The sequence below is a fragment of the Nylanderia fulva genome, unplaced genomic scaffold, assembly GCF_048542155.1.
Source record: "Nylanderia fulva isolate GAGA-0341 unplaced genomic scaffold, ASM4854215v1 Scaffold3, whole genome shotgun sequence".
NCBI lineage: Eukaryota > Metazoa > Arthropoda > Insecta > Hymenoptera > Formicidae > Nylanderia > Nylanderia fulva.
The window spans coordinates 855700-883577 of NW_028190368.1; the positions used below are offsets into that span (position 1 = coordinate 855700).

The 27878-nt window shown below is 38.8% G+C and overlaps 2 protein-coding genes across 7 annotated transcripts; one reads left to right on the top strand and one right to left on the bottom strand.

Moving 5' to 3' along the window:
• Positions 1–1293: 1293 nt before the first annotated feature.
• Dlg5 (MAGUK family member discs large 5) lies at positions 1294–19330 on the top strand. Of its 3 annotated transcripts, none has more exons than XM_085484497.1 (12): positions 1294–1490; positions 2384–2401; positions 2780–2930; positions 3158–3509; positions 3957–4376; positions 5086–6150; positions 6476–8540; positions 8711–9731; positions 10124–10377; positions 10504–10733; positions 10857–11076; positions 11412–19330. In XM_085484497.1, exons 1-12 carry the CDS (start codon positions 1448–1450, stop codon positions 11516–11518), a joined length of 5946 nt encoding a protein of 1981 aa, XP_085340623.1. In that variant the 5' UTR covers positions 1294–1447; the 3' UTR covers positions 11519–19330. The 3 variants fall into 3 exon arrangements, with proteins under 3 accessions (XP_085340623.1, XP_085340624.1, XP_085340622.1); XM_085484498.1 differs by having other exon boundaries at positions 1365–1490; positions 8786–9731; XM_085484496.1 differs by lacking the exons at positions 2780–2930; positions 3158–3509; positions 3957–4376 and having other exon boundaries at positions 1365–1490; positions 8786–9731.
• spz4 (Spaetzle domain-containing protein 4) lies at positions 19074–26338 on the bottom strand. 4 transcript variants are annotated; one of them, XM_029312980.2, is made up of 9 exons: positions 26211–26338; positions 25892–26121; positions 25072–25379; positions 24805–24959; positions 23257–23441; positions 22552–22707; positions 21439–22320; positions 21021–21143; positions 19074–20746 (listed from the first exon to the last, which is right to left on the bottom strand). In XM_029312980.2, the coding sequence occupies exons 4-9, from the start codon at positions 24844–24846 to the stop codon at positions 20494–20496; spliced, it is 1641 nt and encodes a 546-aa protein (XP_029168813.1). In that variant the 5' UTR covers positions 24847–24959; positions 25072–25379; positions 25892–26121; positions 26211–26338; the 3' UTR covers positions 19074–20493. The 4 variants fall into 4 exon arrangements, with proteins under 4 accessions (XP_029168813.1, XP_029168971.1, XP_085340625.1 ...); XM_029313138.2 differs by having other exon boundaries at positions 24446–24959; XM_085484499.1 differs by having other exon boundaries at positions 25892–26131.
• Between the last annotated feature and the right edge of the window lie 1540 nt (positions 26339–27878).

The window sequence follows — 27878 nt, forward strand, 5'->3', positions numbered from 1 at the left end:
AAATATGCATGTACCTACCTTGAAATTCGATATAAAAGACGTACAAGAGTCTCTTGTTCTGGATCTCAGCTGTTCGTCCGTAAATTGAAAATCCCTTCCCGCTCGCTGGCCGCCCCACGCGCGTTTGACATTTCGTGTTTGACATACGCGACCACGTGACCACCGGCCACGTGATCATGCGCGGAGAGCGAAAGCGAATGAACGACGCCGCAGTGCGCATGCGCCATTAGAACGGAGTGAACTCGAAAGGACGCTATTCTAGAATTCGATAATTCCAAGCTAGAGGGATCCGAGCGTAGACCCGCTTCTCGATAGCGGTTCCTCGGTGACCGACCGCAGTCGGCGCTCGCCGTGCGCGGAGTTCGCACGCTGTCTCGTTCGTGTTACCGACAACGCGGGCGGAGAGAAAAAGAGAGAAAGAAAGAAAGAGACATACGAGGACCAAAATGGCTAATTGTCAGATAACTGGATTCTCTTGTCGGCGCGGCAGGTGAGCGAGCGCGTAGCTTACGAGTGTATACGTCATCACCGTCATCGTCGTCGGGGAAGAGCTCTCGAATGTGAAAATTCGTGAGACGTCATCATCATCATCATCATCATCATCATCATCATCATCGACATAGATATACATCGAGGATCGAGGGATCGATACACACCAGCGCGCCGATGATCCTCGCACTTCGGAGCTGGTGCTGGAGCATCATCATCATCATCATCATCATTCCCTTCCTCGAGTAGCTTCCGGAGAAAGAAGGACGGTGACGAGGATCGATCTATATATCTATTACGTCCATTCGAAAAACATACGTCCTCCTTTCCCCTCCAGCCCGCATCGTCGATATGCGCGCGTATGTGTGTGTCGCGCTCGGTCGCTCGGTCAGTTAGTCGGGTCGGGCGTGTATATGTATGTGCGCGCGCGCGAGAGAGAGACCGCCCGAGCTCTCTCTCCCTCTCTCTCTCTCTCCCGAGGCAGATACTCCTGCTAAGCGCGCACTCGCTCGCGCGGGAGAAGTGATGCGTAAGAAAATCCCTTGGACGATACGCCGCGAGACACGTGTGTTGGGATGTAGACGACGGCGACAACGGGAGGAGGTGTGTATATAATAATTCGATATAATATTATATACATATATATATATGTGTTGCGCGTCAGGTGCATATTGCCCTCCCCCCTCCTCTCCCATTCTCCGTGTACACACACAAAGCTTATGTGTCACGTATAGTGGCCATAATGTCATCCCGAAGGCTGCTTCTTAGTAATTTACAAAGGGTTCGCTCTTCCGTGAAGTACGATAGCGCACACTTTTCCAGGCGATACCTGCCCCGCTTCGTACTTGGTCGTACGAGGACGAGCGTCCGTATTGGTAGATGGTGATCGCACAACTCGCACTCTCTCGAGTTCCCCCGTGAAACCGCGGCTAGAGCCGTGATCCAGGCGCGGAGAGCCATGGCTTCTGGCGCATCCTCCTTGGACAGTGCTGGAAGTAGCGGTGAGTAGTCGAGATTTTTTTATTTTCAACTCTCCTCTCTTTCGTCTTCTTCCGCTCCTCTCTTCTGTTCTTCTTTTTTTTTTTTCTTTGTAGAAGGGAGAAAAAAAATAACGGCCATCGCGCTCTCCGGCTCGATAATGTGTCTTTGCGTTACGGCTAACGTCAGCGCGTCATTGTATTTTTAATTACGACGTCAGGACGACACGTTATCGTTCTCGTTACACCGCCGTCTCGCCGCCGCAGAAATATTTTTATCGGAAAATTCAACTTGGCGAGAGAAGCTCTCGAGGGACTTCGCTTCACGTTCTATACGCGTTCTTTTGAAATATTGGCATATCTCTTTCAAAGAGAGTGATTCGAGAGAGAAAAAATTATAGGATTTCTATTCTATTCTAAATCGTAATTAGTAATTCCAATTTAGTTTTTCAATGTAATTAAGATTCTTTTAACATATCACTTTCTCTGTTTGATCTTGCGGAACAAATTTGCATGTATCTAGATGCATCGATGAGGAAAGAATTATGAATAAATGTTGGATGTAAATGAGAGATGGAACAGAGATGTTATGTCGATATAATTTGGAATATTGTTGATAATCTTTTTTGGCTCTAAGGAAAATAATGAATCACTTTGTACTTAGATGCGTGACCTAGAGTTTCTTTCCTGGTGAAAGCTAGCGAGACCTCTGATTATGTTGTTCTATCTAGTGTAACAAGCAATTCAGACTTTTAAATTTCATTGTGAAATTTTAACGCGCTTCTATTCGGATATTATTTGTACTTTTACTTGTTTTACTTCTGCTTTTTTCTTCTGTTTGCGCTTCTCTTCTCCCTTTATACATGATCGGTATGTATGTCTTGAAGTAATACAGGTGTTTATAATTAATTTTCCAGATGGTGCACTTAACATGGGTAAGAATTATTTTTAAACAAGAGTTATAAAAATACATGTGCATATATAGACACATCTCTATGTACATCACATTTTTTTTTTCTTTTTTAATATATTCTCTATATGTGACATCCCTTTGTAGCATTATTATTATGCGTATTGCTAAAGAATGATTAAATTAGATTACATCGGTGTACAAAACACATCTTTTTTCACAATTTTTCTCTTTATACGTATGTATTTTTTTTTTTATTTCTTTTTTATTTGCCACAAGTTTCTTATTTATTACACCAAAGCAAATGTATGTCATTTTTCATGCACACTTTTTATATTGAGTTACAATTATGTTTTCGACGTGTTTGCCGTTGGAATTGTCACTTATGGTGGCACAAAACCAGAGGGGGATAGCGGAAGTTATGGCAGTGTCGGAAGCCCGGTCGGTGGTCCCGAGTGTCGCAGTGCCGAATTTGATAATTTGCAGGCTCAGTGCGATCAAGCGATGCATCAGCTTCAACTACTTAGGCATACGCACTCCGATACCATAAGACGGTTTGGTTTTATTTCATTTCTTTTTTTCGCCTTGCTTCTCCCTCCTGCGTCCTTATTTCTCCTTATTTTTTCACTTTAGCATGTATATATATATATATATTCCCTCAGTTAATATATTCACACATTTCACATATCTTTCTCACATATGCTTGAAACTTCGCTTTTAGGATATGTATCTTGATTCAAGTACATTGTAAGAAAAACTCCCAAAAATGTACAAAACACAGGTGTGAGCATACTATGAAGGAATTGGAGTATTATCGGGGGCAACATATAGCAGTCATGAATCAACTAGAAGCGACATCCCAAGAAAGCTCCGCGTTACGGGCGAAATATAGTGATCTCGCAAATGACAAGCAACGATTGGACCGGGAGGTGCAGAGCCTACAGAAGGAACTCTCGGAATTGCAGCGCATACAGAACCAAGATGTTCTCGTCTCCGATGCATCGGGCAATGATTCTATGAATCAGCATTATCTATCTGCGCTACGAAAATACGAAGCTGTTAAAGACGAATACGATTCCCTCAGGAAACGATACGACGATTTGATCGCGTCGCATTCCTCTGCCGTTAATAAGGCAAGTATATCCGATTATAATAGCAAGCTATAGCTACTAAGAGCCAGACAGATATTAAGCTGCGACAAAATTATTTTTAATTGCTTTTATATTTATTTTCAACGTTCCTTCTTTTGGAAGTCCATCTTTGGCATATCAATTGTTAACTTACCAGGAATATAGAGTATAGGGATGCGATTTTATACACGAGATTCTTTTACTAATTGAAGGAAGGACCAAAAATAAATACAGAGAAATTAAAAATAATTTTGTTGCAACCTAATATCTTGCTTTTCTTAGCTCTTCTTATGCCAGAATTTATATTAAACATCAGAGCCTTTTCGATTTTATTATTTTATATTCGATTATTTCTATCTACGTGTTATCTTTCTCTCCCCTCCCAACACGTTTTATTCTGACATAATGGAAATTTAACGTAACAACATTACGTGTGTGCGATAAATACAGCTAGAGTTGTCGCAAGAGGAAGCCAAGAGGCTGAAGAAACAGTACGACAGCGTCCTGGAGGAGCGCAACAGCGCGGTCCGCGAGCGAAACGGTCTGAAGCAACAGTGCACCGCCGCGATTCGTCAGTGGGACATTGCATTAAGAGAGAGAAACGAGTATCGCGAAGCGCTCGCCAAGGTGCAACAGCAACACGAGGAGGCGGTGAAGGAGATCAATCAGGCGATGGTGCTGCGCATGAAGGCCAGCAAGGATATGAAAAGACTTACCGAGGAACGAAACGCCGCTCTGCAGGAATACAGTCTAATTATGGGAGAACGGGACACGGTGCACAAGGAGATCGAGAAGTTGGGCGACGATCTCACACAAGCGTACACAAAAGTCACGCATCTGGAAACGCAGAATAAGCAGCTCATGGAAGAAGTAATGAAAATATTATTAATTTATCCTCTCATTCCACCATCGTTATTCTTCATATTCTGTATAGATAGCTGTAGAGAACCGTAATAGCTCTATTTTTGGCTTGTTTTTAACAATTATTGGAACGCACATCTAATTAGTCATTAATTTTCATATATTTGTTTTTTAATTCGTCTATTAAATTTGTTTTTCGTATGGAGAAGAAAGAGTAGCATGATATTGTTAGATTAGTTTTTAATCACCTTCCAAAAGCACTTAAATTCGAACTTTATCAACACTTTATCAACACTATCTTAATGTACTCTTCCGGTATTGTTGAAGCGTTTACCTATTTTGTAATAAACGTTATCGCGAATGATTACAAGAATATACGATAGCGTCTGTATGAAGCAATTATTTAATTTTATAATTATCTTTTTGGAGAAACTCACAGTTTGTCGCGTGTATAACTTTCATGGATTTCAATCTAGAAATTAACACTACTTATTTTATACTTGACGCAACATAAAACAAAAGTCAAAGATAAAGAGAAACAATTTCTTGCATTATTATACACGTTTATTTTTCGAAATTAGTGAAAATCTCATTCCACGGATCGATCAGAGAAATTTGGAAATAAGATTGTTGAAAATCTGAGGGAATCCGAGAGATTTACATTATTTATAAAAGATATCTGTTATACGTAATTACATCGACGGCAATTTATTTCCAGAAGAAAACCTTATCTTATCAAATCGAGACGTTGAAGAGAGAGATCTCGTCCGCCTTGCAAGACAGGGACGAAGCTTTGAAGCTGTGCAATGAGTTACAGCAGAAGGTCGGCGATTACACCGGCGATGGTTCCAGCAGAGACTACAAACATCGTTTGGAAGTCAACTCGTTAAGCCGCGAACGCGACAGCGTCAGCAAGGAGGCCGAGAAAGAGTCGAACCCAAGGGATTACGCGACACGAGAAAAACAACGCATGGATAATTTGGAGCAAGCCAACCTTGAGTTGGATAAACTCAGGAAGACCGTGGATACGCTCCAGGTGGAGCTCGAGGAGGCCATTCAGGAGGCCGAAGTATCGAAAAGAAGGAGGGACTGGGCGTTCAGTGAGCGCGACAAGATAGTGCTGGAGCGAGAGGGCATAAGAAGTCTGTGCGACAAATTGCGAAAGGAACGCGATCGCGCAGTTTCCGAACTAGCCAACGCTCTTCGTGATTCCGACGACATCAAAAAGCAACGAAATGAGGCGTCGAAGGAATTGAAGGACTTGAAGGAGAAGATCGAATACAGCGATCATGCGCTGCGAACCAGCCATTTGGCGCAGATCGACGAGGGCAACGATTGGGAGATGATTCCGATTCACGTGGAGCCCGGCAGAATTTGCATGGACTCGGATCACGACGATCTGGGATTGATCCTGGTTGGCGGCCGCGACAGTCCGTACTATCCGAACGACACCGGTGTCTACATCGCGCAAGTGACGCAGGGTAGCGCCCTCGACGGCAAGCTGCGACTCAACGATTGCATCGTGCGAGTGAACAACGTCGATTGCACGTCCGTGTCGACGCGCGTGATCTTGGAGACTTTGCGTTCGTCTTCCATGAATCCGGTAACTCTGATCGTGAAGAGGCGCCGAATAACCAGACGTCCGTTGAGAACCACGCAGTTGTCCATCGGTTCGGTGCCGCACGGCATAACTCTGGAACTCGGAATTTACATCTCCAAGATTTCACCCGGCAGTTTGGCCGCAAAGGATGGAAACCTCGCCGTAGGAGATAGAGTATTAAACGTAAGTAACGTAGAAGAACAGTTTGCTCCAAATCTATTATATGTCTCATTTTAGTATGTGTAAATTAATAGATTTAATCTCATAAACTGTCCTGCCATACAAATACTTTATTCTTTTATCTCTTGGCTTAAAATAGACCAGATAAAATAAATAAAGCTTAAATTTTGATTTCTCTGAATGAAAAATCAATTTGACTTACCTTAATTTAAAAAAAGATAAAGAAATAATCTCTCTATGACTGTGTGGTGGAAATATTCCATATATACATTCATGATGTCTAAAATGTGACGTCTATTTAACGCTAGATTTAAAAATGTATTTTTAGATTAATAGTAAACCGATGGATACCGTTACTACGGCGCACGAAGCGATGGCAATCTTAAACGACGACACCGTGGACGTGTTAACCATCACGACCCTGAAGGGTATTTCAATAGCGTCTGCCGCCAGTTCGGAAACGATGGCGATAGGCGGCAGCTTTGCGGAGAAGCAAAAGATGGTGAACAGCTGTTCACAAACCGAACAAGAAAGAATGATGCTGAAAGCTTCATCGGACGATTATGACAGGCGATACCTGTCGACGAATTTCGCCGACCGAAACGCGTATAAGGCCGCGAAATCTTTGAGCGGCGAAAAGTCGAGTGGCATCAGCAACGCTTGGGACAACTTCCGGGAGAAAATCGACATAGTACGCGGACGCAAGCACAGCAAGGAGCGCGACGATAACAACAAGAAGAAGGGCCACCGCAATTCTAGTCCGAATACATTCGAGCAGGAGCAGGACGCGATAGCGGAACTCGACTCGGTGATCGACAGCTACCACAAAAAGGCGAGCAACACCAACAACAACGGCGTGCTGAAGCGCAGCAAGCGACGGGCCGCGGAGAAGATCGAGAAGAACGGCGGCACGTGGCCGAAGGCACGAGGCGTGCCCCTCATACAGAATGGGACCGGTACTATATTGCACCCACGCAAATCGAAAGAACGTTTCCCTCTCAGTGTTCTCTTACCCAAATACGAGAATTACAATTATAATCGTATCTCCAATCCCGTATCCCTCACCAACTTTTCCAATGTCAATAATCGTCATACCGTTTACAAAGCAGTGGAGACGCCGCTACCAAACTTCAGCAAGAACGGACAGCAGCTGTTTAACCAGAAGCCATCGTCGTTCACTCCGGCGGTGCAGTTCAAGGAGATCCCGATCGACGGCGGCAAGAAGCCACCGTCGACGGAATTCGAGAGCAGCACGTCGGAGACCGGACGACTCGGTTCTGCGCTGGCGCCGTCCGAGACCAGCATCGACTTCTCGGTCAAGTCCGGCGGCGTCGGTCGCGACATCGACACGTACTACGGAAACAAACGGCCGCAGAAGTACACGACCGGCGGCAGCAGCGACACCCAAATGACCACGGACACGCTGCAGCATAACCGCGTACACTCGCAGCTCTACTCGTCCGGTATCGGCGGCTCGACCACGTCCGCGACGTCGACCACCAGCGGTCCGGCGTCGCGCCAGCAACTGGCACCTGGTAACTTTCCGTTTCCCACGCATCATCCGTACGTCACGTCGTCGCACTCCCATCCGCATTCTACGCACCAGAATCACTCCTTACCCTCGCGTTATCCATCGCCGCCGTCGCTGCCGTCCGCGCAGTCCGGCGAATCGATAGGCCTGCCTGACGCACGTACCTACTGTTTCGAGCCCCCGTACAGTCCCGGACCGAGTTCGCAGACCGGGGTCATCCCGTATACCGCCTTCAATCACCTGCACACCCCCTCCGTAGATCTGCACTATCACAAGTCACGCGCATTGCCGCTCGGTACATCCTGCGACACGCCTACCTACCTACACGGATACGAAGGCGGTACTCTGCCGGGTCGCAAGGAGGACCAGCGTATCCGGATACCGTCCAACACCAGCGTCACGTCCAAGAGCAGCGTTGGCAAGTTGTCTACCGGTAGCATAGAGAGAACATCTGAGCGAGGCAGTCCGATGCCGACGTTCCACGTGGAAGTGTTGAGCCCGGGCACCAGCGGGACCGAGAGCAGCAGCGGGACCGTAAGAGGTAGCAGTCAGCATAAACGCGCGAGTATGCCGGATTACTATTACTCGCAGTCGCGCCCGGCACCCGGTGAACTACGTATGGTGCACATAGACAAGTCAGTGGAACCACTGGGCATTCAGATTCAATGTCTGAAGAGCGGTGGAGTGTTCGTCTCCACCGTGCACGAGCACAGCCTGGCGGCCCAGGTCGGCCTGCAGATCGGCGACCAGTTGCTGGAGGTTTGTGGCATCAACATGCGAAGCGCGACCTATCAACTGGCCGCCAACGTTCTACGTCAGTGCGGTAACTCGATTACAATGCTGGTGCAGTATAGTCCGGAGAGTGAGTATTGTCTTTTTCCGCGCCGAAGCATTAATAGTATAGGATATATAATCCTCGTGAAAAAAGACGGCACTTGAAGAATCTTTAGCATGTTTTACGCACTTTCTCTCTTCCTCTTTTTCTCGTCGATGCAATTCCAATTTACTACCCGGAGAATTCGAATTTTACAGGATATTTGTCTAATGTAGCTTTAGCGTTAATCAAAACACATATCTCATTTTTTCTCTTGCATTTTTCTTTGCAAGAATACACCGAATTAGAAGCGGGTTCGTCCTCGAGTTCGTCGGAAGCCGCTGACGGGGTTGCGGCCGGAAGTCGCAGCGGCTCCCCGACACCGTGCAACAGTCCGGAAGCGCCGCGCAAGCTGGAGACCTTGGAGCGGGAGGAGCCGGAACGCGACACCACTACTATCACCATCACCACCACTTCCGCTGCCGCCACCGCCACCGCCGTCACCACCGCCGCCCCTGTCATGAGCAGCCTGCGCGTCGAGCGGGACATGCGACCGTCCGCCTCCTTGGATGTGAGAAGTACTGTGGAGCGACAGCGCGAAATGCGACCTTCCGCTTCCCTGGACATCAACATCCGCAAGCCGGGACTTAGCAGCGCCGCCACGTTGGATCGTTTCAATCGCGCGCAAATGTTGCGGCAGAATGCGATGAGAAGCCCGACGCAGGAAGAGCTGAACCGAAAACCGCCACCGCCCAGCGGCGAGCCTAGGTATCTGCTGATCGAGACCAGAAAGTGCTCGAATCTCGGTATATCGCTGGTGGGCGGAAACGGCGTCGGGATCTTCGTGCATTCCGTACAACCGGGTTGTCTCGCCGAGGAGGCCGGCCTATTCGCCGGCGACCGAATTCTAGAGTACAACGGCGTGGATCTGAGACAAGCGACCGCCGAGCAAGCCGCCCTCGAGTTGGCACGACCAGCGGATAAGGTGACGATGGTCGCTCAGTACATGATCGAGCGATATAACGAAGTCAAGGACAAACCGGGCGATAGCTTCTACGTCAAGGCATTGTTCGATCGAACCGGTGAGGTGGGCGACAGCCTGCAGCTACGTTTCAACAAGGACGACGTTTTGTATGTGGATAATACCATGTTTAATGGCACCCCAGGCCACTGGCGTGCTTGGATAGTCGATCAGACCGGCCGTAGACAAACTTGCGGGATAATCCCCAGCAAATTTAAGTAAGTTGCATTCTTATAGAATCTATATTATACATGGTATTGAAAAAAGACCAAACAGAATGACTTTATGTATCTTCATAGGCCTATTTAGTTCAATCACTGTAGTAATAATTTGAACTATAGTAATGATAAACACCTTATCTGATACAAACAATTATTATTAAGTTTATGAAGGTACTTCACTTTGTGTCATCTCAGAAGGAGGAAAATATATGCGATTAAAGTTTTATAAGATCTTTTAACAACACCCTGTATTAACATTTAAAAAGCAAAGAGAGAAAAAAAGGATGGTCAATAATTTATTTCAATCAATACGCAACTTAAACTGATTGTGAGGGAGTTGTATGTATAATTTATTATTGTTATTAACAGATTATTATTGTCATTAACAGAGTCGAGGAAGAGTTGCTCTTGCGGCGCTCTCTGGGCGATTTAGAACAGGATGCCGGCAAACGTAGCAACACAAGCGCGAGGAGAAGCTTCTTCCGGCGGAAAAAGCAACCCCGTTCGGCAGGAAGCACCAGTAGAGACAGCACCAAGGAACTGTCGCATCTCACCGGAGTCAACTTGGGATGGTACAGCGATAGCGGAACGTTGAACGAAGATACTCTCCCGGCGAGTTATCAGCGCGTTGAAAGGCTCGATTGTACGTGCTTACAATCTTACAATTCTTAATTATAACAATAATTTCACGATATTGTTTGTGCAATACATCTTTTAGACTTATATATGGCTGATTTATTACTAATAAAAGATTTCTTACTGTTAACAGATCCAACTTTGAGACCTGTGCTGATAATCGGTCCGCTTAGCGAATGCGTGATAACGAAACTTCTGCAGGACTATCCGGGACAGTTTACTAGATGTCTAGCGGAGGCAATGCATTGTTCGCAGTCGACTCTGGAACAAGGCTTGCGCGATTCGCTCTATATAGATTACAGGAAAAAGGGTAGCTACTTTGAATGCACGACTGTACAAGCCGTTAAAGATATATGCGAGAAGGTAAAGTAATATTATAAATGATATTTTGTGTGTGTGTGTGTGCGTGTGTACTGTGTTTATTATATATAATTATAATAATGATAAAATTAATAATATATAAATGTATATTTATATTTGTTGTAGAATACACATTGTATTTTGGAAGTGTCGATGGCTTCCATCGACAGGCTGCACAAACATCAAATTTATCCTATCGTTTTGTTGATAAAATTCAAGGATAGGACGCAAATTAAGGAGGTAAAAGATTCCAGATATCCGAGCGACAAAATCAGTACAAAAGCCGCGAAGGAGATGTTTGAGCAATCGCTTAAGATAGAAGGAGAGTATAAGCAGCATATTTCTGGTAAGCAAATCATATTTTCTAGTTTTATTTATATGTATAAGAGAAATATACACAGTTTATATATACCTGCTTGCTCTTATTGCGCAGTATTAGAACAGATTAGTTTAATAAACATGTTTTATGTTCGATTATTCGCAATTTTTTCCTTTTTTTTCTTTTAATTTTGATTTCAAATATCGGTTTATTGCAGCACAATTTTATGAAAATAAAATGTTAATATTATGATATAGATTAATAGAGATTGTATATAATTAAAAGCAAATGATGATTAATATTTATTATAACATATTAACATGAATATATTGCGGATATTTACTCAATTAAAAATATTTCAGCCGTGATTCCGGCAGGCGTGAGCGTGGCGTATATATGCACGCAGGTGAAAGCCGCGGTAGATGACGAGCAGAGCAAAGCGCTGTGGGTTCCTAGAGGGGGTCCCTGACATAAAAGGGGGGGTCCCCACAAGCCGCAGTGGAAGTCAATCTAAATTCCACCAGGGGGCCCTTACGTCGTACACGTATGCAAAAAGTTTGCTATGCAAAATCAATTATTATTTATGGTCTCTTGATTTTCCAAAGGAGGATGCGATGCGATCCAAGCATCTTCCGCTTAACGAAAAACCGCCACTTTTAATTATGCTGATCGCTCAATTTGGTTGTGATAATTCGAGTTTCTACCAATCTCTCCATTTTGCTTTAGCGCATTTAGCTCGTTACATTATCGCAATATAAAACAGGTACATACGCGTATATTTCAGTTCTTTGTCGCATTTCTTTAAGTTGCTACTTCAAACGCTAATCATCATCTCGTGTTTTAGTTATGTGGATTTATTTTACGCTGTCCGCATCGCTATATCAGTATATAATATATAGTTCATCTGTATATGTGTGATTATCAGATCTATTCTTAAAGTATATGAATTTATATTGAAGGAAATTATTTTTCCTTCGCGTTCTTTCGGAATTGACTTTCTTGAGAAATAACCAGTGACATATTAGATGATTGGTGCTTGATTTTTTGTTTTTAAATACTCGCTCGTTGTTACTATTAGATAAATAATACCAAACAATTCAATAGCCAATTTGCTTTTCGATCTTTGATCGCATAATCAAGCAATGCAACGGGAAATGCAGCTAATGGTTCAGGAAACCAATAATTCATACGAGACCATAAGTGGATCGGTATAAAAACACTCGTCGTATTATGGCCCGTTAGAAAATTGGTGGATTAACATTGACGAACCGTTTATCGATTAGAAAATAAATTATACAGCCGTTTCGCGATGGCTCGATTGTATATTATTAATTAACCCCTCAAACCAAAACTGATGTACAAAGAAAAAAGAAAGCACAAAGTTGACGGAAAATTGCTTACATTATGTAAATTGCTATATGTATAAAGATATATATATATATATATATATATATATATATTTTAGTAATTTACATAAAAGTAGCATATAAGAAAAATATATATATATGTGTGTATAAAGAAAAGAAAGCGCTACTTATTTGTAATTGATAATCTATGCAAGTTTGTAATATTAATTTTTAGTGTATGCTTTGTACATTGCTTTTTTTTTAATTATGTAATAATTGAGAAAGAGAGACACTTATTAATGAAGTGTTTGAGGGGTTAAGAGAATTATTAAATTAAGGAATTGAAAGAGTGTAAAATGTCAACGTGTAAAAATGGAATTGACGTACGCTCAATAGTTATTCTTTTGCAATTGTAAAAACTTTAAATATCGATTTGCAATATCTGCAATAGTCAAACGCGAAGTCGATGAAATTGAAAAACTAACACTTATTACTACTTAATAACGAATAATTTCTCGTAACAATACACACGATTGCTTTCTTGAGATTGAAGTTTTCGCGAATTCACACTACATTATTCTTGAAAACGAGCTTATATATAAGCGAGTTTGATTTATATATATCCTTAAAAAAATGTAGATCGAGAAAGACGCGAAAATGTGGATACATATATCTTTGTACGTTCTTACATAATATTATTTGTAAATACGATTTTTCTACAAAGAAGAGAGAAATATATATATATATATATATATATATATATATATATATATATATATATGATTTAGGGAATATTTTTTAAATCATTGTAATTTTATAATTTACGATTGTTTAGTACGTATGAGTTAACCGTATCTGTACCTGAACTGTTATTTTTTTTCTTTTTTTTTCATAATTTGATAGATGCATCCGATTACTTCGAGGATAGTAATTCGGGCGTAATTTTTTTACGGAATACAAGAATAAGAATATACACGAGTAGGTGTATCCGTAAAAATTATATATATACGATACGAAAGAGACGAAACTTTTTCTTCTTTGTTCGAAACCTTTTCGACACTATGAGAAATCAGCTTCTCTCATTGCGAATCATCATCTTCTATGAAGCAATTAGAAGCAGTTCAGTACTTGTGATAATACGATATAATAATCATGTACGTGAACGAGGATCTAGATATATATATATACATATATCTGTCACTGATCGTATAACGAATAGTAAAAAGAAAGAAATGCTGAAGAAACGCGAAAAGCGAGCTTGTTGGTTTTCACGCGAGGACATTTTGTTTTCCAACGAGACAATATCTAGACATATAAGTTAGAAGCGAGACCAAAAACTAAAGGGATACTAACGCTAACTCGTAAGGATTGTGATTAAATTTACTGGTATTGCATTATAATAGCGTGTGTGGCGCATTTAATACAGAGAAGCAATAGATATATACTTTTTGATATAATCAGGGAGAGTAAATGTCCTGTGCAATCAATGTTTTTTTCTTCAAATGTGTATTTAAATGTGTATAGGGACCAAGATATTTGGTTGGTGTCTTTAATGAAAAAAAATAGAAAAAAGCAATCACACTTTACCGCGCGAATATGGAAACTCAGAGATGGTGGCCGTAAAAAAATTTATATACCAACGAACGATTTCTAAGGAAATATATTTCTGGAGAAGAATGAACATGTTTTTTCTTTGTTTACGAGTTTGAGAGTAAAATATGACATATAATATACGTAAAAAGTTGTCTCTTTTTAACCGGGGGATTGAATTGCTCTCTTTTCGAATAATGTTGATCGTATAGGGAAATTTTGAGTATGTAAAGCTCGAGAAATAATCGGAAACACTCGTTCGATGTGGATCAAAGCAGGGGAACGAGGAGAACGACAAACAAAAAATGAAAAAACAGAAACTTAGCGCTGCTATGATTAATCTCTCTCAATCACACAGCACTGTGATACACGTAGCATATTACTCCTTCGATGACATATCAACTTAACAATCCTTTTACATATATAAATATATATTATACATATACGCGATATAAAACATACATATTTTGGGCAATACTTATACATATAGAGTATATACGTTATACACAAATGTGTATAACAATGCACTTTCAATATTTTTCATCGTATAAGCACGTGGTTTTTCGAAGCAAAAAAGTTAATTATAATATAAATTATATATATAACAGTGATATCGATATCAGCGACTTTGAGGGAGAAGTCAAATCCAGCACGAATATGTCATATTAGGTAGGTTGCACTTGGCTCGGAATTGATCGGTTGTGACTTACTTAATCGAATCGAGAACCAATGCAGCAATCATTCAATTAGTCCTTCTTCGCAGTAAGAATTGCACAAAATTGTTCCATGAGTATTATCTCATAGAGTTCGATTTATTCCTCGCCCTCGTTCACGCCAAGAGCAAGAAATCGTCAAGTTGCGTTATTCGCTATTTCGTTGTACCTCAAGTAGCAAAATGACGTCACTTTGCCATCTATGACGTCATTAAACGTCAAAATGATATCACTTTGCCGTCTAATGACGTACGCTTGCTATCTGGAATTACTCTTAATGCGACTTTGCGATTTTCGTACAGATCACGACTGATCTTATTGTTAGTATTCTTATGACCTGCCACCTGCCAAGATCGCACTCGAATCAACCGATATATATATATATATACGATAAATAATAATCAGTGCTGTCTATCGCCGTTCGTTCTAACGACGTCACTATCTCCTCGCCGTACTGTCTATCTTCGTCCTGTCCAATTTATATTGACTTTATATCTTCTACACATATTACCGTAAAAACGGGCAAAATGATACACGCAACTTTCTTTTTTCCATGTCATTGCGTCTTGGGATACATGAAGAGCATGGGAGGTCGCAAAAAGAAAATTATTCAAGTGTCTTAATGATGTTCGTTATATATTGTAATGCTGCAGGAAATATTTATGGCGCAGATATTATTAATTAGTGATTGAAAATACGAGATATATCCAAATTATTAATTTTTCTTTCGTTATAATCTGAAACTTATTGTACATTTTTCACATTATATAACGAACATATATATCGTCATAATTAATATTCTTATTAAATGTACACGTGTACATAGATACATATACACATATATGTATATATACGTATATATATAATTTGGTAAGAATGTAAAATGCGTATAGACATACTAAACTATATTAATCATCAAATCCGAGAGAAACGGAGTATTTTTGTTTACACCGAATGTTATCGTAACAATCAAAAGAATGAAACATTATTTTTCGATTTGTAATTTATGGAATTAGCAAATTAGGAAGAGACGTAAAGAAATGTCGCTGTTTTTATACGAAAGTGGTGTATTATTTTGCCAGTTGACGGATTTTTACTGCTAAGTGATGAGAATACTTGTTCGTAGTTTGAAGTGTGATATTAATTAATGCATAATCCGAAGATTGACACATATTATTATAAGCATGAAATACTAATCATCGCATGAAACTTCGCCGTTTACAGCAGAATCCGGATAAGTTTGACAGTGAAGAACGAACATTTCTGAGGAAAGAATATTTATACCCCTGCCACGTACGAGATTGCTCAATTTGCACTTGCGTTTACGCTCAAGCATGCGAGATTAAGTTCACCATCATGTGTTCTGTCTATTATGATAGTGATGAAGGCACGATATTTAGATATTGGTGAAAATACGTGGAAAAAATAGCCCAGGTAGCAAATGTACGTCATTTTGACGTCGAATAACTGGCGTCATTTTGATGTTTATGACGTCAGTTTGCTACTTGGGAGGGGAAATAAACTAAGCTCGATTAGGAATACCAAAGTTATCCGAATTACGCTGTACGTGAAAAGTTTCTACAATATTAACTCAATTATTAAGCGGATATGCAGGGTGCGTTCACTTCTCTCGATATAAAAGATACGTGTTCCTTAGATCGGGAATAAATCGAGATACTACTCGCTTAATGAAGAGGAGACATGTGAATGTTATGCAATTATCTAGGTATGTCATTACTTTTGCAGGCGAAAGTAACGAGAGACGCTTTTCTAATTAAACGCGCAAAGAAACAAATTTGAAGCAGAAGTTTACTTAGTGACAGGAAAATGTGATTGTTTACCCGCAAAAAGCAATAACGTAACTGGAAATTTTTTCAACATTTTTCTAAAGCATAATCATCTTATGTTATTCCTAGTAATTCAGAATCTCAAATATGTACGCATTTCCGTCTCTATCCCTTTTTTCAAGCAGAAAAAAAACCGAGAATTTAACTTCTTTTCCATATCCGTTAAATGTCGTCGCAAGTTATAGAGAGAAGGAAAAAAGTGCGGTCTATTAACTCCGGACTTTTTGCAAAAATGTTCCGCTCCAATTAACTTGATACGATGGGGAGAAGCCCCGAGGAGGTTCGTGCTACGTAAAGCATCATCACGTTATTGATAATTAATAATTAAGCGATCGGTAGTTTCGAGGAACGTTGATAACAATAAGAGTGAAACCGCTGCCGTGAGGGATCTCGGATGACGAGATGTCACATGTTTTTGCCGACCTTATTATTATTGACTAGATGAAAGCATATATATAATATAAAATTTTGAACAACTGCTCACACACACACACACATATATACATAAATATATATCGTCGAAATTATCGACGAATTGTAATCGTTCCTGCTAATGTTTATAAATTATCCAATTGTTCTCGACGCGTGTTTCACAGATATATGATAGCATAGTTGATAGCAAACGTATATATTCACAGTTATGAGATTTTATAAATAATCGACATATATAACGCGAGTTACTATTCATTAGAATTTGACATTATTATGATGATGATATTGGAAAGTTTCACTTTTTCCGGTAAATGTTATATTTAAAAAAAATTGCGCATTTTTCTGGAAACAGATATAAATTAGCATATAAATTATATAATTATGATAACAAGAATAATATCAAAGTATATAAGCATTTGCATAATTCGTTTATACATGTATAAGAATGTTGAGAGTTTTTGCTTTTTAATAATAAGTGATCTATTTAGACATGAACTTCTATCTTTCAAAAACAAGGTAATTTTAAATTTATGTGTTAATGTATAAATTTTTTAATTATATAATTTTGATAAACTTTATATCACGTATAAAAATGTGTAATATAATTGAAAAATGCTTCTTGCATTTGTATTGAGAATAGTTTTCAGATCCAATTTTTCTTATTATCTAATTCGTTCATATATTTTTACGGTTGAGGGTAAAATTAAAATTAATGTTTACATTATTGGAAAAGATTGAATTATTAAAGACATGTATACACATTATACGTTGTAATGGATCTCAAATGGAGCAATACATATCGATCGGATATTTAAAACTTTTGTATAAGAATACACTTGACGTATAGTGTGACAATACTTAAATTTTTCTTTAAAAAATATTTTATCGCGCGTTCCTTTTGGCCTTTCGAAGAGAAATCTGAGCAGAACGATTATTCAATTTTGCGATCATATATTTATCAAAGCGATTTTTTTACATCCGCCAAAGTGATCTATGCAATATATATATAGCTTTTCACCGTTCCAATTCTATCGGATAAATAAAGGAGTAAAAAAAAAGACGTCAAATGATGAGGCAGCTCGATAAAATAGGAATTTATAGAACTCGTCAAAATAAAAAAAAATAAAAAAGTGCAATGCTCGATCGACGCATCATACGAGTACGAACAAGAGATTTGTGATTGTGCCAAGAAATAGAGATATTTTTTATACAAATTGGGTATATAGTCTTCCGCAGGGTAGCTTTGTACGGCTATTAGACGGAACGCGAAATTAGTGCGTAGACAATCTGACTATAAAAAGTGAACTATTTCGCGCGCTGGTTCGTAGAAAAATTGGACGTACTCGAGATAATCCACGGGATATTTTAAGTCCCGTTTAAGTGTTACTCTGCACGTCGAAAATGAAACGTCTTTCTGCGTCATTAGAATCATAGAATCGCGTCTTCCCCTCTCTTTCTCTCTCTTCTTTTCTGTCATACTTCTAATTAAAAAAAAAAGAAGAAAAATTTCCTTAAGTATTGTTAAGCGTGAAAATTAAAGCTCAGACGCTAAAAATGTCAAATTAAATCTGTTTATGAATTTTATTTTTACATACAATGTAGCAATGATTTTTGTAAATTTAATTGATTCTTAGTTTATTACAATTTAGATTTAATTTCTTTAAAGGAGAGTCAGATGAGCAACTTTCGATATAAATGAAATAAAAAGTAGAGGCTTGAATCGCTTCCTTTTTACATTAACGTAATAATTAATTAATACGGATATTCTGCGATTGAACTCTGTAATGTGAGAAAGGCATGTGAGATTTTTGAAGACGTTTTATTTTCTTCTTCCTGCAATAGTTTTGATACCAAATGTTTTTAGCTGGTATTTACAAATATACACACCTACAACGTCTCTTACTACCTATATAACACGTTGTTACACGAGAATACGTAAAAAAAACGCGTATATTCTATACTAAATATTACAGAGTGTCGCGTACAGACTGAATACGAAAATATCCTGTATATGTACTATATATAACATGTACATATTATATATATATATATATATATATATATATATATATATATATATATTACAATGGGATACGAATAATATGACGTTTGTAATACCAAGTAATGAATGTGTACGACAAGATATACACATATATTATATATATATAATCGGTATTATTGTGACTTGTATTCACCGCGCCACCCGCTAATGTCCGAAACAGACAAAAAAAAAGTATTAACGTTTTCAGGATCGTTACTGTTTGTGAACCTTCTTCTTTGTAAGACACGCAACGTTGTTTCGGAGATGATATGTAAAGGAAATAAGAAAAATAAAGTCAGACATATAACGAAACGAGCACGCAGACTTATTTTATTTCGGGATAATCCACACACCAATGCGCATGAACTTAATTTTAAGTTTAATAAGAATTATAATTATATTAAATAATTTAAATTACGAGAATATACAATAAATTATATGCGCAATTTACGAAAAAACAGAAGAGTATATGAATGGTATAAAAATGGCGTATTTTATTCACGAGCCTTATTTGTACTACACAATAATTATATCAAATATATATTATTATTACATAAAGTTTTTAGCTTTGAGCGCATACATAGAATAAATATATATATACATGATCTTAAAATCTCGATAAAGTATATTGATTAGTATAACATTTGCCAAAGAGTATATAACAATATATTATTCATATAAGTCAGTATTATTATATTCGTTAAATTGTTTTAATATTTATATGTGCGCTTTTCTCATTGTTATGATTCTAAATACGATAATCGTGTTAAGAGAGAAAGCCTATAAGTACTTTCAAACTAGCGAATATATTCCATTGATTTTAAATTTATTTCGCCATCTTATCATGAACCATGAAATTATTAAATTTGTATGAATAATTATATTGCAAGTAAAAAAATAAGTTTCTTTAAATAAGAATGATTTTAACTTTATTTTATTTTTTTATTATGCTTGCAAAAATAATTTTGCCAAATTTATCGGATCTTTTACAAATCGCTTCGATAGATTATATAGTATAAGCAAAAATGTATTAAAAAATATTTTTTTATCTGTCATAACGGCATAAACTTTCTATTGTTCGAATTTAATCATACTTTTCTCGGATGACATTCTTTCGTTCACAAATATCATTGTTCTAGCTTAATTTATAAAATATTAAATAACATTAACGATACTACGTAAATATTTTTTTCATAAATATTTATAAATATGCAAAAAATCTACAAACATATACTTTATGTGTATAAAACTTCAATATATAAAAAATATTTGATATATACATATAGAAAAAATATGAAAATTTGTTAACAAAGGAATAAATGTTAACAATAATAAATATCTCTAAATTGAATTGAATAGAAAGACGATGTTACTAATTGATTGCCTTTTTTGAAATTTTGTGAACGATTATATCTAGCGGGACGTTCTTCACACGTCGTGTCATTTGGCAATTCGCCAAGAAGAAAACAATTAAATCACGGATAACGGTCCCGCATTGGTGGTTGCACCTTGATTCGTCGCTTGCGCGAAGTGCGTGGTGAACGTGATGTCACTCGAAATTCTAATGGCAGATCGTAACAGCGACAGACGCAGCAGCTGGGAAACTTGAACCAATCGCTGAAAATTCCGCGACACTCGTTGTTGGGATCGTAAGCCAGCAGCCGATGCAGCCGATACTGCTGCTCGCATCTGCATCCGTCACGACAGTACATTTGCTTGTTCTCGTGCCTGCAACCGAGAATCGAAAAAATCAAGAAACAGAAAAATAAATAAGAACAAAATCTAATCTTAATTCAATCTTAATTCAATCTTAATTTTAAATATTTTAATTTTAAGCGTTTTGTTCAAAACTATGTTTATTTTGGTTGCTCTAAATGTAGACTTTTCCTTAATCAAAGACATCTTTTTTGTTGCAATTTTAGGCAATTTAGAATAATTTTAAGTATCTAACAAGTAATATTTTTCACTTTAATTATATTTCTCCTTTAACGATGACACTTACGTGCATTTCTCCCAATGTACGTACTGCTCGAAGGGATAGAGATTGAGGAGAGCCAAGACCTCGCCGCGAGTGTTGTTGGCCCAGAATGGTGCAACGACTTCCTCTTTGACCGGGCAGGCGTTCCTAGATATTAAAAATTGCGGTGAATTTGTTCTTCGTTCTCTCATATTTAACATTAATTTTATATCAATTTTTTATATATTTCTTCTGTAGTTTTTATTTTTCTCTTTTTCTTCATACTTCTCTAAAAAGCTTTGTTAAATTGCTTTACATATATTTTTTTTAATCTTCAAATGAACATATTTTATAAGAATTAAAATTTGTATAAATAAAAGAAAAATATTTTAATTTTTGGTTTAATAAACAAGTTTTATTATAAGGATAAAGACTATGAAATGAAGACTATCATCATACTTACACGCCTCTAAGCTTCAGCACCGGTTGCTCGTGATGATCCTTCGCCGCGACGTCCTGATAAAGTTGTCCACTGACACTTGCCGGAGCACTTGACTCGGCCACGCTCGACGGCCGATACTCCGGACGCGGTCTGAACTGTTGTTGCTCGTTGCTTGCTGCAGCTACTATTTCCTCATGTACGGTTGTCTTTGTAGCAGCGTCAAGGACCTCCGCTTCCTCATCTCGCTCGACTAACGACTCCGTGAGACTGACGACATTCGTCGTGGTCGTCGTCGTCGTCGTCGACGACGTCATTCCGGCCGATTCCAAAGTCGTATCCTCTCTGAGGGTTGTTTCTTCCGAATGCGCCACTTCAACAAGTTCATCTAGGTCCTCGTCGATCCTGTCATTCTGCCCGGGGATCTCGTTGATGCTAAAATTTTGTTCTCTCACGATTTGAGCCACAGTGACGCTCGGCGAAGCTGTCGTTGTATTATTCGCCGCAGCATCATCAACACCTTCAGTAATCTCAGTAGTGATGTTTGAAATCTTTGTGGAAGTTGACGTTACGAGAGATTGAGTCTTCATCTCTTCTTCCTGCTTCTGTTCCACGTTTATTACAGTAGTATTAGACATGGTCGAGAATGGCGTACTGAAAGTCGTGGCACTGGTCGACGTGGAAGACAAAGTCGAAGAGGGAAGCTTCGTGCTCGAGGTAGTCGAACTAGTGGTCCGTTCGGTGGGTCTAAAGTGCGGCCTGGTGTACTCGCTGAGCTTCGGAAATTTGTTTAGTCGTTTGGCGATGGGATCGTTGAAGGAGCGACTGACGAATCCGCGACTCTCGCCAGCGTTCAGCTTCTGATCGTTGCCGATCAACTCGTAATCGTCGTCATATTGGAAATGTCTGAAAATCACGACACGTGAGATGACAATTTACACCCATTCGTTTACGAGATAAATTAATAAAAGAAATAAAAATATATTGAAGTTCAAAAGAAAGCAACTAACTGAAGTAGTAAATTGACGTCATTCAACATCAAAATGACATCATCTAATGATGTCATTCGACGTCAAAATGATGTATAATTGCTACTTGGATATTGTCGAGGGAAATTGCAAGAGAAAGGAGACATACCTAAGATCGTCGGCGAAATGATGATGATACTCATCGTATTTTAATTCGATATCATTCTTCTCGAATTCCGCGCGCAGAATATTAATGTAACTCTCATCGCCGTACATGCGTCTCATCAATCCCTGATTCTCCTGTACGAATCGACGTACTGCGTGCCTAGAAACGAGCAACAGAACATAATCTTGTACTGACGAAGATGATCAAACGATTCAAAATTTTTCTCACATAACTAATGTGAGAATTGTATATTTCTTATTTCAAGTAATGCATTTCATGAAACGTTCTAATTTTTTTTATAAGGTCAGATACTTTTTTATACTTCCGCGTGTACAAAATTTTCCTCATTCCTCTTTCTCTTTCTTATTATTTCTGTATTTTAATTTATACGAGACAAGTGGAATAAAATCAGAATTAATTATTTGAAATTAATAAAATATGTTAAAACTACATCTCATATTCAGAATATGGAATGTATCATGCAAAAAAAGAAGAGACGATTCAAAGATTTCAAAATTAATTGCGTTCCTCGCGACTCTTTCAATTCCGAATCAGATTTTGGTTTTACTTTTGGACGACGATGCGCGATGCTGAAACTTTCGCCACACCGCGTACGAATGTCGAACACGGGCGAAAGTTCAAAGAATATATAAATATCGATCAATTAGGAACGCGGAAGAGACGTGTACGCAAATGGACGTGGTGTACCAAGGATACGTGCTACCGGCGATCGTGCACCAATTCTGTCGGCGAAAGTCACAGGGCAGGTCCTCGTGGTGCGCGCGTCCTGCGCGCGAGTACGGCTTGCTGCAGGCCGAGGACGCGTCGTATCCGAACGTGCTCGGCCCGCCACTGCTGCCTTGACATTTCGTCAACTGCGATGCGATGGTCACCTGCAATCAGTGTTATGCTTAGACGATTTAAAAATCATAGCTAGACTAGATATAAAGGTGAGATAAAAATAGATGTAAATTCATTTTAGATAATAAAATGATGATTTTATTTGATATATATCTAGATTAAAGTAAATTATATATATAGATAATACATATTTTTATTATCTATATGTAAAAAGATACAGAAGATGACGCCAAAATTTCATTTAGATGACCATCTATATAATTTTATTTAGATGAGAGCAAACACTGCCTGCAACACGAATATGAATCTTATTTTCTTATTAACGATGATTTCCTTTGCGCGATTAACTATTTTAATTATTTTCTTAACAAAAACTAATCGAATAATAAAATTCAATCATTAAGTTATAGTTAATAATCAGCGACATTTCATCGGCAACTGCAATTCAACCAGGTAGCAAGTACGTCATTTTGACGTTGAATGATGTCATAGATGTCAAATCCGCAACATGGATTGTCCAATATCTTATTAATTATTGTATACAATTGACTCTTATTAAACAATTTTATTTTAATTTTTTCTCAATAAAAATTATAATCGAATAAAATAAAATTAAATCTGTTAATTAATTAATAAGCAAATTCAACTGTCGAGCCAGAGAAGATCGATACTAAGATCATTGAATCTCTTCTAGTTTCTTTATCTCTACCTGTTCTACTTTAATTTTCAAGAAAAAAAAGATAAAATCAAGAAAATTTAAAAAATTGATTTGTCTTAGAAAACATGTTTAAATTTTTCACACAGACTTGACACAGATTATATAAATTACTAAACGAAATTAATTAGAAAATGATATGGTAGAGATAGAATATATGAAACTAAGCAACTCTAAAATTATAGAGACAATCCTACAAAATACATCTCATCTTCTTTGGATTCATCTGTCTCTTACAAGAGGCAAATTCGACACTTGGTTCACTCATCTTCATAGACAAAAAAAAGGGAAAAAATAAAGAGTTGTCGCAGAGAGGCTCACCTGAAGAACGAGGAGCGCGATCGCTCTCATAACTCGCTGGTCCAGCGGCTGGACCCGCGGTGGAACCGTTTGACAATCTTAACTACTCTGAATAATCTCTCTCTCTCGCAGGGTCTGCGTCACCCTGTTACGCTCGAGGAACAACAACAACAACAACAACAGCAACGGCGGCGGCTGTCGGTCTCATTGACGGCTTCGGCGCGGCTACATGACAGACGGCGGACGCGCACCTACCTACCTACTACAAGCAGGCCGCTTTCATTACTGTCTGTCCGTAATCAGCCGCGGTCCGGTCTCGTCCGCCCATACGCGACCCGTACCGATGCTTCTCACGTGGAAGAAAAAGTGTAGCCACGTACGGGAGAGAAGATGCTATACGGCACACAGTGGCGGCCGACCATCTCGCCTCGCCCACGTCCTGATTCCCGGCTGATGGTTTCCGCTCGAGCAAAAGTGGACGAGGTGGTGGCAATTAAAACGGCCGAAGGTGTCCGACACTCTCTAATTTAGATAACTGCAAAAACCAAATTGGCTATTAAAATGTATTATACATCTCTGTCGTTCAGCATATACTATCTCGCGTGTATTTGACAAATTCCTGCGGAAGATGATGCATTTTTTCGTACCGTTGAATTAGCGTATAGAGTACGGAGAATCGTCTCTTTGAAGGAGCTCACAGTACACATCTTTGCGTAATTGACAAATATGATATTTCAGTCCCAGCGTAGAGACCCGGTTGGATACTCGGCCCTGGAACGAAAGGAGAGAACCAGGAGAAAGACGCGAAACGAAGAGAGGACGAAGGTGGAGGACCGAGAGAGCGCGACTTCGCCGAGAGTAGGTCACCAACGGATACCGTTATAGTTGCCGCCGTTGATCTGTGTCACGAGGACCCCGCCAGTGACGTAGCCTGGGTATTGCGACGTGGTAACTCCTGAAAACGAAGAAAAGCCTAAGATGCTGATGCGTGTTTCTTACCCGGAAGGCAGAACCACCCGTCTCCGATATATTTTTCCTTGCCCGATACCTTTATTTAGAAATTCCAGTTCCGTCCCAAGTAGCAAACTGGCGTCATTATGACGTTTATAACGCCATTGAACGTCGTTTTGACGTTTAATGGCGTCATTCGACGTCAACATGACGTATTGCTTGCTACCGGGGGTAAAATCGTGGATATATATACAGGGTGTCCGGTAATTCGCGCGCGAAGGAAGTTATTTTAAAATAATTTTGGAATATGTGAAGAATCAACATGAAAAGGCTTCATCGAGATAGTTTCACGTGAACTTTCTTAAATTCATGGATTATTTTCGCTCTTTGGGAAAAAGTCAGTCACTACGCCGTTGAGCGCTTGTATTTACAAAAAGTCGCTGGGAGAGAGACGGTCGTATATAAATATGGCGATTTAAAGTTTACAGCGAGACTCGCCGCACGCGGTCTACTAACCTGGAAAGCACTGTCACTGCACAAGTGACTCTTTCACTGAATTTTCTCGCTTTTGCAGGCGCCGACGAGATGCTCCTGGAGCCTTTCGTCGCTGCGTCTTTCGCTTTTGAAAACGAATACCCAACGCATAAATGCTGACGCTTTTTTTAGAATTCGGAGACGCAAAAGTCGCGCCATATTGGATCAGCTAATGATGCTTTTAGCAACTGTATATAGTTTCTTCGTTTTCTCTAAACATTACTATAAATAATATCGTTATTTTTGCCAAATGGAACTGCTAATTATCAATTAATTATTAAGTAATGCGGCGTATACTTACTTGTCGATCGCGATTGGAGACGATAACGGCATTCCGTTAGCTCCGAATGGCATTGAATTATTGGAGCATCGTTTCGCACGATTACCGGTGTTGGCAAAATACCAGTTTATCGATGCAACAAACGCGCTGCTTCATACATGTGTGGTTACGTCCTCTATTTTTCGTCTCTAAAGGCAAATGGAAAAAAGTTTATACATATCGTTTATTTGTACAAAAAAAGATATTCTTTAAAATTCTCTTTCTTTATTGCGATTTTCTAAAAAAATAGTATATAAAATGATTAAATCAAACTTTAGAAAGTCAATTAAATTTTAGATGAAACAAAAAACAAATAAAAATTTAAAACTAATCACAGATAAATAGATGACAAGTTATTTAATGAAGATAAATAAGATCAAACATAAAATTTCAATCCTAAACATATTTATATAAAAATGTTAAAACATTAAAAATTTCAACTCCCGCGTCTTCAAAATGTTAATGCTAGAGCCATCTGTCGGGATTCTTTGCAACTCGCAGGTTAAATTGACTTACCTTCAGGCGAGAATAACTCGATCAAGTACCATCTTTTCTCGTTAGATGTCGCTGCACCTATTTTCTTGAAATTTTAAATTCGAGTTATCGTAAATATATATTCTAGTGGTTCGCTTTGCGATCGATAGAGCGCGCTTCAATCGAAATTTTAGATCGGGTTTGCACTGATTTTTTGCTCCAAGATCCTTCAGGTCGAGCTCGGCGTATAAATCACTATGGAAACGACAATTTGCGGGCTTCTCCTCGCTTCTTCCCCTTCGCTTTCCATGACCTAGCGCTCTCTTTCTCTCACTCCCTCTCTCTCTCTCTCTCTCTCTTTCGCTCTCCCTCTTCTTCTCTATTCGCAACCGTCTTTAGAATCTTACCTCTCGACAGCGGTGCTCCGATTTTTCCTGTCAAACTCGAGTCTCGAAGTCACGATATTCCCGCGATGTTATAATCGATATCACTCTCTCTAGAAAAGATTTTAATTCAAAGATATCGATTTTAATTTCATCTAAAAAAAAATAAATATATTAAATTAAATATTTCTTCTCAAATGTCAAATATTATTTTTCATTGACCACGTGTTTTTTATGCACTTTTTGTAAAAATTTGTAAATAATATTTCTCATACACATTTCTCAAATGTTTGAAATTCAATATTCTTTCTCTCGAGAGAATAAGTTTTAATTTTCGAAAAATTGCCGTTAGCAGTTGTACATACGTCACTTTATGATTTATAAAATTTTCCTGGCTTCTACCTGACTCTTGGCTACCTGTGTCGTTTCCTTTTCCCTCTTCCTTTTATCACGAGAATTTTCTCGGATTCTAGCGGGCCCCCTCTAGAGCCTCAAGCGGTTCGCAACCGGATCTGAAGACCTATGTGATAATAAAATAAAATATTCAAGATGCAAAGTGTTTTTGAAGGATGCACGAGAAATCATAACGAGGTAATTTAAAAAAAAAAAAAAAAGAATAATTGGAAATAAAAATTTAAATTAGAAAGGCAAGAGTTGTACATTTTGTTCATATTTTTAAGATTAAAAATTAATTGAAACTGAAATTATATATATTATTATTTGAATTTCTGGCTAAAAAATAATAAAGGTACTCTGCGTTATTTGAGAGGGGGTGAAAGGGGGGAGGAAGAAA

Excerpts from the sequence above, each read along its gene's own strand:
- Dlg5 (XM_085484497.1), top strand. The coding sequence starts at position 1,448 with ATGGCTTCTGGCGCATCCTCCTTGGACAGTGCTGGAAGTAGCG. Across the intron at positions 10,734-10,856 it reads TTAAAGATATATGCGAGAAG|AATACACATTGTATTTTGGA; the intron begins GTAAAGTAATAT and ends TATTTGTTGTAG. Across the intron at positions 11,077-11,411 it reads GTATAAGCAGCATATTTCTG|CCGTGATTCCGGCAGGCGTG; the intron begins GTAAGCAAATCA and ends AAAATATTTCAG.
- spz4 (XM_029312980.2), bottom strand. The coding sequence starts at position 24,846 with ATGGTCGGCCGCCACTGTGTGCCGTATAGCATCTTCTCTCCC. Across the intron at positions 23,442-24,804 it reads CGTATAGCATCTTCTCTCCC|GTGACCATCGCATCGCAGTT; the intron begins GTACGTGGCTAC and ends CACTGATTGCAG. Across the intron at positions 22,708-23,256 it reads GCCGGTAGCACGTATCCTTG|GCACGCAGTACGTCGATTCG; the intron begins GTACACCACGTC and ends GCTCGTTTCTAG.